The sequence below is a fragment of the Cupressus sempervirens genome, chromosome 2, assembly GCF_028749045.1.
Source record: "Cupressus sempervirens isolate cs-2001-9-10 chromosome 2, ASM2874904v1, whole genome shotgun sequence".
Lineage (NCBI taxonomy): Eukaryota > Viridiplantae > Streptophyta > Pinopsida > Cupressales > Cupressaceae > Cupressus > Cupressus sempervirens.
Window position 1 is genome coordinate 113221341 of NC_143119.1, and position 13387 is coordinate 113234727.

The 13387-nt window shown below is 36.0% G+C and overlaps 1 protein-coding gene across 1 annotated transcript in view; it reads left to right on the forward strand.

The window, feature by feature from the left end:
* The window catches only part of ABCG7 (ABC-2 type transporter family protein), a 235844-nt gene that overhangs the window by 22815 nt on the left and 199642 nt on the right, over positions 1–13387 (forward strand). The window contains exons 2-4 of the mRNA XM_089812839.1: positions 11112–11302; positions 11430–11580; positions 13197–13329. Of these exons, the coding sequence (XP_089668965.1) occupies positions 11112–11302; positions 11430–11580; positions 13197–13329 (475 nt within the window). The remainder of the gene's footprint in view (positions 1–11111; positions 11303–11429; positions 11581–13196; positions 13330–13387) is intronic.

Consider the following 13387-nt stretch of genomic DNA (forward strand, 5'->3'; position numbering starts at 1 on the left):
CAATCAAATCTTCTCTTTCCATTTTCAATTTCTTTAATAAAATAATACATCCAGTTCTCGAATTGCATACCTTGAGCCACTCCCATGATTTGGCTGAGAAGCACAATAAGGTCACCATACTCCGGCTTGAAATCTGACTTGGTGAGCTTTGATGACTTGGTAACTCCATTCTTACCTTCATGCAACCAATTCAACTTTAGATGAATGAGATAAGCCTCCTTATTATCCTGAAATAACTTGGCCGCCCGATCTATCATTACCACTATCATGCCTTCATACTGGGGAATATTGAATACTTCGTCGACTATTTGTCCACTGATGTTAGCCAACACTCTCTTTGCTTCATAAAAAATGATGGACTTAGTAACAATATCAAATTGGGATGCACACTCTATTACCAATTCTGGACAAGGCAAGGTGGGAGGAAAAGATGCCACGTGTACAATTCCGCTCTTGTAGATCTTCTTTGCCATGGGGGATTGTCCTTCCTTCAATCTATCCTTCAACTGTACCATGTTCACCATGCCGATATTGGTATCACTTATTCTCCTCACTTTCGAGAAGAAGGTGGTCTTAGGCATCATGTCTTCCTTATCTTTTTTGGTATTCATTCTCTTTGAGTTCTTGCTTGCACTAACATCTACCATTCTAAACACTTATTTCTGCCCCTTCGTTCTAAATGATATGGATTACACTTATTAATTTTCAACCTTCTTTCTATCGATGGAATCTAGCTTATTTTTGCCCTCCAAGTCCTATCTCTACATTTATCAATCTCCAAACTTCAATCCTAAGGGTGGGACTACCACTTATTTCTGCCTATTCATTATTTAAGGATGGACTACACTTATATCTCCCAACTTCAATCCTAGGGTGGTTTAGCTTATTTCTGCCTCTCCAAGTGTCCTATCATGAAAACTACACTTATATCTCCCAACTTCAGCCTATCAATGGAAATGATGAAGTGATGGATGGATAGTGCAAGAAGAAGATAAGGGAAACAAACCAAGCAAGAACAAAGAATAAAATCCGCCTTTAAAACCAATCTTCATCTCTAAAAATGAATAGAATTTTACCTTAAATCTGCCTTTACCAATAACCGGGCCCTCTTCAAGTTCAGATCAAATCTCAAAAATTTCAATCCTCCAACAAAATATGATGCCCTAGCAAAATTTAGAATTAACCAACCTTGCAAAATCTGCCCATGCCACCGAATTTTGACCTTAAATCATATTGCCTCTTCATCGAAAAAAGATTGCCCAATTCTAGAAGGAGAAATCGCAGCCAAAGATGGAGAAATCAGACCTCAAAAAAAATTGCCCAAGCTGGGAAAAATCGGATCTGCCCCAAAAAATCGTCCTAGGGCAGAAATTGCCTAAGCAAGGAGGAGAAAAATGCCGCCAAGAAATGGAAAAAATATGTCGCAAAAATCACCCAATTCTGAAATTCGCTTCCCTTAGAAGAAAATCGCACATCCAAGGAGGAGGAAAAAAGGAATGAGGAAATAAGAGGAGGGGAAGCCCCTCTTATACCAAACCTTTTCCCTCTCCAAATGGGCCGACTTGCCTGGAGGGAAAACAAAATTAAGCTAGTCCCTTAATTAATGGCCCAGATTTAAATGCAACATTAAAATTACTTAGCCCTATACTGAAATTGGCCCATTTAATTGCCAATTTTGATCAGAAATTGCAAAATAGAAACAAGGAAAGCCTAGGAGATGCCAATTTTTTTATTTAACAACACTTTGGCAATTCAAATATCATTAAAATCAAATCTAGCAAGCCAAAATCGATTTTCAATTCCAAATTACCAATTTCCTATAACATTTCCAAAATCTTCTAAGCAAAATTACAACCAAATTAATGCAATTTTGCAATTCAATCCAGTTCAACCTTGCAATACAATTTCAAATTTTTAACAAAAATAAATCCTTTTCTTGGCAATCAAAATTCAAGCTCCAATTTCAATTTCACTACCAAAAATTTCCTTTTCACCAAAAAAAATATTCAAGATTTTCCAGAACAACTAAATCCAAAATTCATTTTGAAAATGCTCAAACTTATACAATTATATCAAATTTTCAAAAAAACATCCGTCTAAGTCCGAAATTTACAAATTTATCTTGCTAGATATTGCTTTAGCCATTGCAAAAATTGTTGTTGAACCCTGTTTGGCCTAATGACAAAAATTACATGTTTTGGAAAATCAAGTTTAGTGCCGGGTGAAAACAAACCAAATCCCCTCTTGGCCTGAAGGCGTCCAAGGTGTAAAAATGCCAAATCGAAAACCTCTGGACAGCTCAAAATTTGCTAAGACAACCAAAAAGGGGTGTCCCCAAAATTTTTTGGGGCGATGGTGTGAAAACCTCACAACAGGTAGTATCAAGGATCGTGGTGAGTGCTGACAACACTAAATATGTAGAAGAGCTAAACCTTTTGTTGAAAAGACGACAGAGTTGATGCAAACCAATGGTTACAAGTTCACCACCATTGAACTTGATAAACATTCTCGCTTGTCTTGTCAGCAAGATGCCTATGACACTCTCAGTGCTCTCACACAAAAGAATGATAAGCTGGGGGAAAGGAAGAACAAGCTTAAGATGTAGAATGTGAGATTGCAAGACATTATTGAGAAGATGAAGGCATTTTCTTTGACGACTGAATCCTTAGAGCATGTGGTGCAAATTGCAAAGAAAGCCAAAGACATGGACAATTGATGTGATCGTCTAGTGACCAGGGGGTAGATATGATTTGAGATGGCTTCCATATACTTAGACAGGGAAGAGATATTTCAGCAAGGTTGGAGGAACTTCTTAGTTGATTTCTTCAACAACTTAATTCTCTTGATGTAAATTTGAATGTATGGAGGACTATGAGCAAAGTTGACTTTGATGTTTTGCATGATTACAATATTTTCTCTTTAGTAGAGATATATTACAACTTGCATCTAATGGACAATAAGGAGAAACTACTGCAAAGCCTAGTGTGAAGGTGAAGCGACAGTGAAATGTTTATGAGACCAAGAGCATGTGATCAACAATGGTTTTCAACAACTGACATGTGCAATCACCACTGCAGATTGAGAACTCATTGATGAGGGGATTCTCATAACATAGATTAAAGAAGTTATTCGCCTACAACTCAGGGCAAAAGACTTAGATTTGAGAGAGATTGATACTCTCACATGCTACAAATTCTCACTTTTTTATCTTCAGGAATTGATAAAGGAGTGCAGCAATGTCACTGCAAAGAACACTAATGTCATCTACGAGTTATCATTTGTTTCACGAAGCACAGGAGAACCAGATGCAACAGTTCTACAAGAATCATTGCAAAAATTCAGTGAGTTCATGGATACGTTGTGATGATCTTTCTAAGTGCTAAGGGAATTTCTTTCTTCTTTCTCATGCTTTTCAAAAGTAGGAATAGTATTGATAGATTACATGTGTACAAGCAATTTAACTTTGTAAATACAGAAAACAGACACTTCTATACACGCTTCATGTAATCAAGTTACAACAACATTAGGCTTGCAACTTCAAATAAGTCAAAGTTAGTTAGGAGTTTGTTAGAAGAATAAGTCAAGGTGGTTAAGGGTTTCCCCTTTCCTCTCCACCTTTCTCTCTCTTCTTTTCCTATATAAAGGAGAGAGCTCATTGTAAATACTCATATTTTTCTTTATACAAGAAGGCTATGCTAAGGTGCTTGTAACTTGAGAACTTCGTGTTTTTGGATACAAAACTTTCTATTGAATAAAGAAGTAGGCTTTCTCAAACTTTGTGTTGTGAGGCTTGAAATTGGTCATTGTTTTCTTCATTTGCATTGATCGATTTATCTTTGTTCAAATTTATAATCGATCTTTGTGAAGCATTTGAGCGTTTGGTTTTGTTTCTTGAAGACTTTGAGCTTTTGGAAACAGGATTGTTATAGTTTATTAGAGGCTGGAAGTACTAGGGATTAAAGATTCCATACTTTAATTTCTAGTATACTATTTCAATTTGGATAGTTGACAAAAGACTTTGCAGTTTGTTAGCTATTCGCTTTATTATTCAAAAAGGATTGATCATAAGAGACTTTGGGTTCTTATTATCAATCAAACAAATTAACTGCTCTCTTAGGAGTTGTTCTTATGTCACTACTAAGCCATTGGTATTACCGTAATAGTAGATTCCTTTTGTTAATTTGCAAGTAGTAGTTGTTATCATAAAATCATTTCTGTAAAAAGAAGAATTGATTCATACAACCACCCATTTGTCAATTTCAGTTAGGTTTCTGTTGTAGCCACCACGGTAAGAAGGGAGCCCCCCCTATTGTTGAGAAGAGAGATTTATCTCACTACACCATTGCCTAAAGACCATTTTGTAAGTTGTAGGCTTAGTAACTTACGAATTTTTGAGCAAACATTGATGTAGTCGACTTGCCAAATCGTGTGGAATGAACATGTTATGGAACAATTGATTTATAATGGAACATTCAAACTTAAACTATCACCCAATCAAAATAATCAAACTATTAAGCACTTTTAACCTCTTACACTTCCAATCAGCACAATAGGTAAATTAAACTTTAAAGTAATATGCAACTCATGAAGTTGGTAGGAATAATGGAGTCTTGACAGAAGTCAAATAAAAGCAAGAGATTCAACTTGTTTGTTATCAAAGATTGAATCTAAGAAAGTTAGAGATGCATTGAAGAATGATGATTGGATGAAAGCAATGAAGGAGGAGATTGATCAGATTGGGAAGAACAAAACATGGTCTTTGGTACATAGACCTAAGGACAAAAATGTGATAGGTACTAAGTGGATTATCATGAATAATCTGAATGAGAAAGGAGAGCTAATAAAGAACAAAGTAAGATTAGTTTGCAAAGGATAAGCTCAAGAGGAAGGTCTTGATTATGGTGAAACTTTTGCCCCTATTGCAAGATTGGAAGGAGTCAAAATATTGCTGGCATATGCAACATACAAAGGATTTAAGGTCTATATCAAATGGACATGAAATCTTCTTTTCTATTCTAGAAGAAGAGGTATGTGAAATCTTCTTTTCTAATGGAATTCTAGAAGAAGAGGTATACATAGAACAACCTAAATGATTTGTTGCAGATAAAGGTAAGAACATGGTTTGCAAACTGCATAAGACATTATATGGATTGAAACAAGCACTGAGAGCATGGTATAAAAGGTTACATTCTTATCTAATTCAAATAGGATTTACAAGCATAAGAGATAATAGTAACATGTATCTTAAAGCTGAAAATGAGGATAGGATACTGATTGCTAAAATCTTTGTTGATGATATAATCTTTGGTGGAAATGAAATAACGAGTAGATCATTTGTTGATGAAATGAGAAAGGAATTTGAGATGTCTATGATTAGTGAGATCAAATTCTTTATTTGACTTCAAGTACAACAGATGCAAAAAGGCATATACATTAGTCAGACAAAGTACATCAAGGAGATTTTGAAAACATTTGGCATTGAAAATTCAAAACTTGTTGGTACACCTATGATCACAGGTTCCAAATTGTCTAAGGAAGATGATTTAAAAGAGGTAAATGAAACATTGTACAAATCAATGATAGGTATGTTGTAGTATGTTGTTCATAGTAGACCAGACATAGCACATGCAGTTGATATAGTTGCTAGATTCTCTTCAAATCCAAAAGATTCTCATATGACAACAACGAAGAGGATATTCAAATATCTTAAAGGAACAAAGGACTTTGGTTTATGGTATGCAAAACAAGAAGATTTCAATCTGAATGTTTTTACAAATGCTGATTGGGTTGGTAATGTTGATGACAGAAAAAGTATTTGTGGAGGAGCTTTCTTTCTTGGAAAAGATTGGTGTCATGGACAAGCGAGAAATAGAAATATGTATTTCACAATCTATAGCTGAAGTTGTCTATGTTGTTGCTGCTATAAATTATCAACAAATGATCTAAATTAAGAAAATTCTTGAAGGAATTCATGAGAAGGTAACGAGATCAGTTGCGATACATTGTGATAATACAAATGCTATAAACATTTCAAAGAATCCAATGATGCATTTGAAGACAAAGCATATTGCTATAAAGCATCATTTTCTGAGCGAACAAGTATAGGAGAAAGAGGTGAGACTTGAGTAAATTCCTCCAAAAGAACAAGTTGCAGGCATATTTACCAAACCACTACCAGTGGAGAGCTTTGAATATCTCAGAGGTAGATTAGGGGTCCTTCCCCTATTTGCTATCAACTAGAGGAGAGGTTCAAATTACATCAGTTCACATGCACAAAACAAATGATCACAAGCATGAATTGTTGTACAGGTGGACTGCTCTACAGAGGGAGAATTCTAAAAAGCTCAAGAACTTTTGTCAAGCAAAATAGGTCAAAAATAAGGACATTGTTAAGGAGAATGCAAAAGGTGACATATTACCTTTGGCATTGCTGTCAAAGGTTGAGAATAAGAAAAGATAGAACAAAAAGGGTAAATGAAGACAATAGACACAATTGAAACCACTCAAAGGAGAGAATGATAGCATAGATAGAAGGTCAACAAAATGAATAAGTAACAAAGGGGGAGAGCATCTAGAGACAGAGATGGAGAAAAGACAAAGTCAAAATAGAGAAAGAAGAAGATTATCCATAGGGGGAGTATTGTACAGAAAGCACTTGATTCAATGATTGACTGACAGAGTAGTATCGGTGATGGCAGTAAAGGATGACGAAGATGGAGCTTAGGTAGAATGTTGAGGAAAATATTTCCACTTTTGTCTATAGTATGTATAGTGTTGTCATCAATGCCAAAGGGAGATTGTTGGCATAATTGATTAATGACGATGATTGGCAATGAGAATAATATTGATGAAGAATTGATGACAGGACAATCAATTATATTGTTTTTGTTGATATCAAGGTATTTGACTAAGTGTTTTGACATGTTGCCACATATTCATTGAAGAAAAGAGCAAGTTGTAGAATGATTTAAGTGTTGCTATCCTACAAAAAGGTCAAGTGATGTGTTGTGATGTTAAGTTTATGGTAGCACCCATTTATGTGAAAAATTGAGAAAGATATGAGTACTGGAGTCAAACTGGGTATCTGTTAGGACAATCAATGATGGACAATTGAATGATATGAATGTTTCTTCAAATTTGTGTTGAATTAGTTGAATCAATCATTGGACATAATTCATGATGATGTCAGGATGATATGGTTAAGATAGGACCCTATATTGTTTATAGGTAAAGGTAATTTGACAAGTTGGAAGTGATGCTGAAAGAAAAGGTGAACTAGATAGTTGAACAGGTAAACAAGGTCTTATCAGTAAACAAGAAAGTGAACAGGGGAATTGGACGAATAGGTATAAAGGAATAAATAGGTCAACATGAAGGCTTATTGGTTAATAAGGAACAATTTGTAAAGATTCAAGGTGCAATCATAAGATTTGAATTGTTATTGGGATTGATGATTTGATTTGGACAATTGAAAGGATGATGCATGATTTGTGGAAATAATTGACAACACAAAGATCAAGGTAAAATGTATGAGGAAGATTCCTCAGGAAGTTTCTACATGGTCAAAATGACTTATGGAGTGGGAACAATTTCCAAGGTGAAGATCAAATGCAAGCCAATGCGTGTAGGAGAAAAGAGAATATAAATGGTTGGATTCATCTTAATCAATCTAGATCATTGGATTTATGTTTAGCGTTTATGATTAAGGCGAATTCTACTTAAGGGTAAAGAAAGGAAGAATCGTTGGTTGGCTACGAGTGGATGTGAAGTTGGAGAAGGTTGCAATTACAAAAGCTGCAGAACAGAGTGCGATTATGTTGTTGAGTTATAGAGCTTAACTAGATTTGATCTAGCAGAGGTAGTGCAAATTACAAATAATTTATTATCTGTTTCTTTCTAACCATTGTAGCAGAATTTTTTTTTTGTTAGGTGGAACCTAATAGATCCCATCGTAAAATCCTCTAACTAGGTGACATTCTCAAAAGTGTTTAAAATCCTCTAACAACATTAGTCTTAGGAGGGTATAAGACTTTAACATGTCTCAAGGAAAATCCCTTAACTAGGTAACACCTAATAGTGTTGTAGTAACCCTTAACATGGCAAGCTCCTAACAAAGTGTATTCCTGAAGAGTACACAATTTGTGAGCATAATTCTCACACTATGGTTTTCACCCTAATCGGGTTTTCATGAGATATATTTGGTGTTATACTTGTCTAGATGATTTTCATGTATTGCATGTTAGTTTAAAGTTTAATGTACCTATTGTGCTGATTGGAAGTTTGAGAGGTTAAAAGTGGTTAATAGTTTGACCAGTTTGATTGGGTGATAGTTTAAATTTGAAATCAGTGATCCCTCCCCTCTCAGCAATCAATCCTATACTAATAAGATGATCCCCCATTGACCATCAGAAAACTTCCCGCGAATTCCTAACTTTCTCAAGACATGAATCAAACCATAAATGAAGAGGGAAATATGAAAGCCTTACCCATCGTAAGACTCTATTAAAAACTTCAGTATATGGGCAGAATTTTGGATGCCAAGGCATAAGTAGGGTGAACTTCTCCCAACAACAAAAATGTTTTCAAAAATGTTTTCACAAAATCTTGTTCCTTTCATGAATGTTATCAAAAACAACGACGGAATACTCCCTAGTTGTTGGGTAGATCTAGACACACCCAACAATCTTGGGCTCCTAGTTCTCAGAGAACCAAATGTGTAGGTCATGCCAATTGGGCCATAGACAACTGAACTGAGCTTTAACACTAAATAAAAACTGAGAGATTGTGTGTGACTTCTTCAACTGTTGCATCCAAATCCACTAAAATAGCTGTGACAGCTGGAAACACAGAGACCCCAAAAGGAGGCTCCAAAGATTTGTGAGACCCATTAAATTTTTGGTCTAGTTATAGAGAATAGGGCTTAGACCCCTTCACACCCACTCTGCCCTCGCCTTGCTTTTGTTGCCTTCTGTAGCTAACAGGGCCATGCAACCTTCATGGCGACTTCTCTTTGTTGGTACTAAGTGGTTCCTTCACTACAAAATCTAGCTGCGCTCGTAGAGGCTTAGCCCCTTGTACCATTGCAAATTTTCGATTAGGAGCATGATGGGAAGAGCCACCTTGCTCAAAGACAACCATTTTTACTCATTCTTTGAAGCAATCCCTCATTCGTCGACGAGCCAAAACCCCTGTTCAAATCCCATGGCGGTGATGGGCAACTAGGGCGAGAGTAGCAGAAAAATCTTACCGTATCTTTGTCAAGAGAAACAAAACCGTAGTCCTCGCAACCACAGGTTTCAAACAACTCGGGAGAGCCATGGTGCATAAACCCTTTGCCCTGGCTGACATTGATTTTGTTTTGTCTTGGAAACCAAGAAACTCTTCTGCACAAAAGTTGCTACAATGGCTTGTAATGCATCAAGGTTAATAGCTGTCATATCATGGCTGTAGAAGATGGCGTTGCTGATTCCTTTTGCATTGTATGCTGGGAGGAGGAGACAATTGATCGTAGCTTTGGGGAAAATTGTATAATTAGAGGGTTTTGAGATTAGCTGTGAGCTGAATTCTGTTTCCTTGCTGTCTCTTTCCTGGTGGACCTCTTCTAGGAATTTTTTGATGCTGAGAGACAGCTGCAATAGTTTATGGTATATAATTTGGTTGGCAGCAATCAGTTACCTTTGGAGGACCAAATGCATAACAACCTTTCTGGATGATATATCTCGAATCCGTTCAGGGAACTTTTGTCTTTGTAGAGAAGATTTGGCTTTGTTTGTGCAAGATAAGCTTGACTGGGTTTGGAACAATGATAGTTATTTTCACATTGGGGTGCAAGTCTATGTGCTTTCTTTCACTGTATGTATAGTCCATTTTTTCTTGTAATAAAATGTGCAGCTGGTGGAAATTATCACTGGAGTGACATGAGGTGCATTTCTTCAGAAATGTTTGATAATAGTATAGTAGCTCCAAATATGTTTGTTGTTATGGAATTGGTAGGAAGAAATCAAACTTATTCAGGTTCTATATCAAGGTTAATTTTACTTTTCCTGTAAAGAAAAATAATATCCATATATCTGATAAAAAGACTGCCCTTTGAAGCCATTATCCATAAAGCTAGTAAAAGGACAGGAATTAACAAGGCTCAAGACAGAAGCCCACTTCAAGCAACTGAATCATAGCATTTGATCCAAAATGCTGGCATCAAAAAATTTACAGTCTTAATCCAGAAGCAGTGCAATTTGATTAACTGGATGAACATCAAGCATTGAATAGTTTTCCTTGTAGTTAATGAAGGATACAGTTTTAATGGGAACTTCACTTGGTTCATACACTCATGATTACCCCTTATATTAATGTTAAGTAGAAGACAAAATGATCAGATCTGAGACTTACTGTGAGCATGGAATGTTTTATTTATAATTTTGGAGATCTCTGTATAATATAGAATTCACATGCATGTTTGTGTGAGCATTTGAAAAAACAGATTGTTTGATTAGATGGAGACAAGCTGGTTGGTTGCAATTTTATTAAATAGATATCTGGTCTGCTACATGATTTAGCAGTCCATCCATTATAGTTTATCAGCAGCTTTTGAGAGATTCTGTAGTCAACAGTTAAAAAGGACAGTCATTTACCAGACTTCATTCCCAGTGCTACTGCTGTGCATTTGAGAATTAATTGAAGCTTCTAACTCTTGGCAAGATTGTGTTTCCTATTTAAGTTGAAGATCATCCGTCTACATGTACCTATATCCAGGGAAAAGCTTCAAAATGATCATAATCATCAGTTGATTACTTTTAAATGTTTTTCATGCCATGCTGCATGCTTAATAAGTTCTCTGTTAACCCTATGATTTCCTGTGGAGGGGAGACACGTACCTTAATGGGCTAATTTTGGTCTATTGATATTTGCGGGTAGGAATGGAAGAGCTTTAAGGTTCCCTGAAGAACTCTCAAAATTTAAAATATGAGCTTGTGCTGAAAGAAATTCTCAATTATTTCTTGTTATTTTTCTGTCATATTTTTTGTGTGTTGTCAGTCATCTAGGATATTCTTGCATTTTTATCCTATGATTATTTGAAATGATAATGATGTATGTTCAGTGGCACTTTACAGATGAGATTTCTACTTACAAATGTTAGTGGCGAAGCAAAACCAGGGCGTCTACTTGCAATTATGGGACCTTCAGGTTCTGGGAAGACTACGTTGCTTAATGTTCTAGCTGGCCAACTTGTTGCATCTCCTCGATTACATCTCATGGGACGACTATATGTCAACGGAAATCCATTCTCTTCTGCTTCCCATAAGTGAATTACCTGAACTCATCTTTCTATGGGGATGTCATGGGAGTGCTTTATACTAATATAATGGGTTTTAAACTTTTACTCTATTACCCTTGCCTGATAACAATACTGTGTTTTACACATTTTATAGGATAGCTTATGTAAGACAGGAGGACCTTTTCTTCTCTCAGTTAACTGTCCGGGAAACTCTGTCTCTAGCTGCGGAGCTCCAGCTTTCAAAGTTAACATCATCTGAAGATAGGGAAAAATATGTGGATGATCTTCTTAATCGCTTAGGCCTGGTAAGATATTTACAAGTGAAAGATTTGAGTGTAGTTGGAATGCTGCTTATTTTATTCCATAAGAATGCATATGAAACCATGCAGCCTGTGTAAGTGTCCAGACTTGGCAGTTTTAGTTAATTAAATCATAACTGTAAGAAGCATACCTTATATTCTCTGTTTACTTGTTTCATTGTAGATGAAAGTAATCCTTCTTTGTTTGTAGCAGATGGTTCCTTGGTGTCTAACCCTCAAACAATGACACACAAAGGTCATTTCTTCAAGACATCAGGGACTTTGGGAGTTTTATCTGATAATTTCAAATATACTTGCATAAGCTATACCTAAACATGACACTTTCTTGTATATCTATGCTATCTATACGTGCATATTTTTTTCTCTATACCATAAAATATTGCTGAATCTGCATGAAGATCTTGCAGGAATATTTACATTCACTCAATATCTTCTTCATCACCGAGTTTGGGAATTCAATATTTTTGTTGTTATTGTAACTTTGTGTCTTTCTCAAATTGGTGGGTGCTGTTTATGTTTAGGAATGTATGACATTTTAAGATATTTGGTTTGGCAATGACAGACACAGGTCATTTCTCCAATGGCATCAGGGACTTTGGGAGCTTCATCTGATAATTTCAAATATACTTGCATAAGCTATACCTAAACATGGCATTTTCCTTGTATAATTATGCTATCTACATGCATATTTTTTCTCTGCACCATAGAATATTACTGAAACTGTATGAAGATCTTGCAGGAATATGTGCATTTACTCAATATCTTCTTCTTCACTGACTTTATGAATTCAATTTTTGTGTTATTGTGACTCTGTTTCTTTCTCAAATTGGTGGGTGCTGTTTATGTTTAGGTGTTTATGATATTTTAAAATATTTGGTTTGGCAGGAGGCTATAGGTTTAAGCCCTTGTATTTTAATATCATTTTCAAACTTTTATAATGTAATTCTTAGGAGAGACCGAGTTCACTTGGTTATACCCATCTTTTATGAGATCATAGGGAGATTTTATTGTTTGTTCCAGGACTGCTTTCCCTGCTTCATGATAGTACTTTGCAGTCACTGCTTCCTCACTTGCATACCTCTGATCAGCTTATTACTACTTTTTTTGCACCCTTATCTCCTTTACGGGGTGTGAAAAGGCCTTCTAATTCTACCAGTTCTATTGGTCATACCAGATCTGTTAGACCCCGCAGTGGTTTTTTACGTCAGCGACACTCCTCGAGGAGTTCACAAAAACAGATCAGGGCTCCTGTCCATTCAGTCTTATCCTTCTGTGACTAATTTTTTTTTGCCAAGGAAGGACTCTTAGTCTTTGCCTTGGCCTCTCTCTACGCCTCTCTTTTCTTCTTCCTGTGTTTTGTTGTTCGTTTTTTCTCGGACACCATTTGGTGCTTCTGCTGTTGTCAGTTGTCTTGTCGTAAACTCTCAGTCCCATAGACCTTTTGTGGTCTTTTGTTGGACGTTAATATTATTATCTTATCTTATCTTATACCATTGAATCTTGAAATATTTTGGTGATTACTGTGACTGAAGACAAGTTTTTGTTGCTAAACCAGTGCACTTATAATTTGTTTAATATTTTCTTCTTGGGCATTGGATCAGGTAAGTTGCGCAGATTGTATTGTCGGTGATGCAAAAGTGCGAGGAATCAGTGGAGGTGAAAAGAAAAGATTGTCTGTTGCTTGTGAACTGATTGCCAGCCCATCTGTGATTTTTGCGGATGAACCAACAACTGGTATGCACTAGTAACTTGCATTTGTTTGTCCCTGTCAGGTGATTTTATTGAAGTTTTG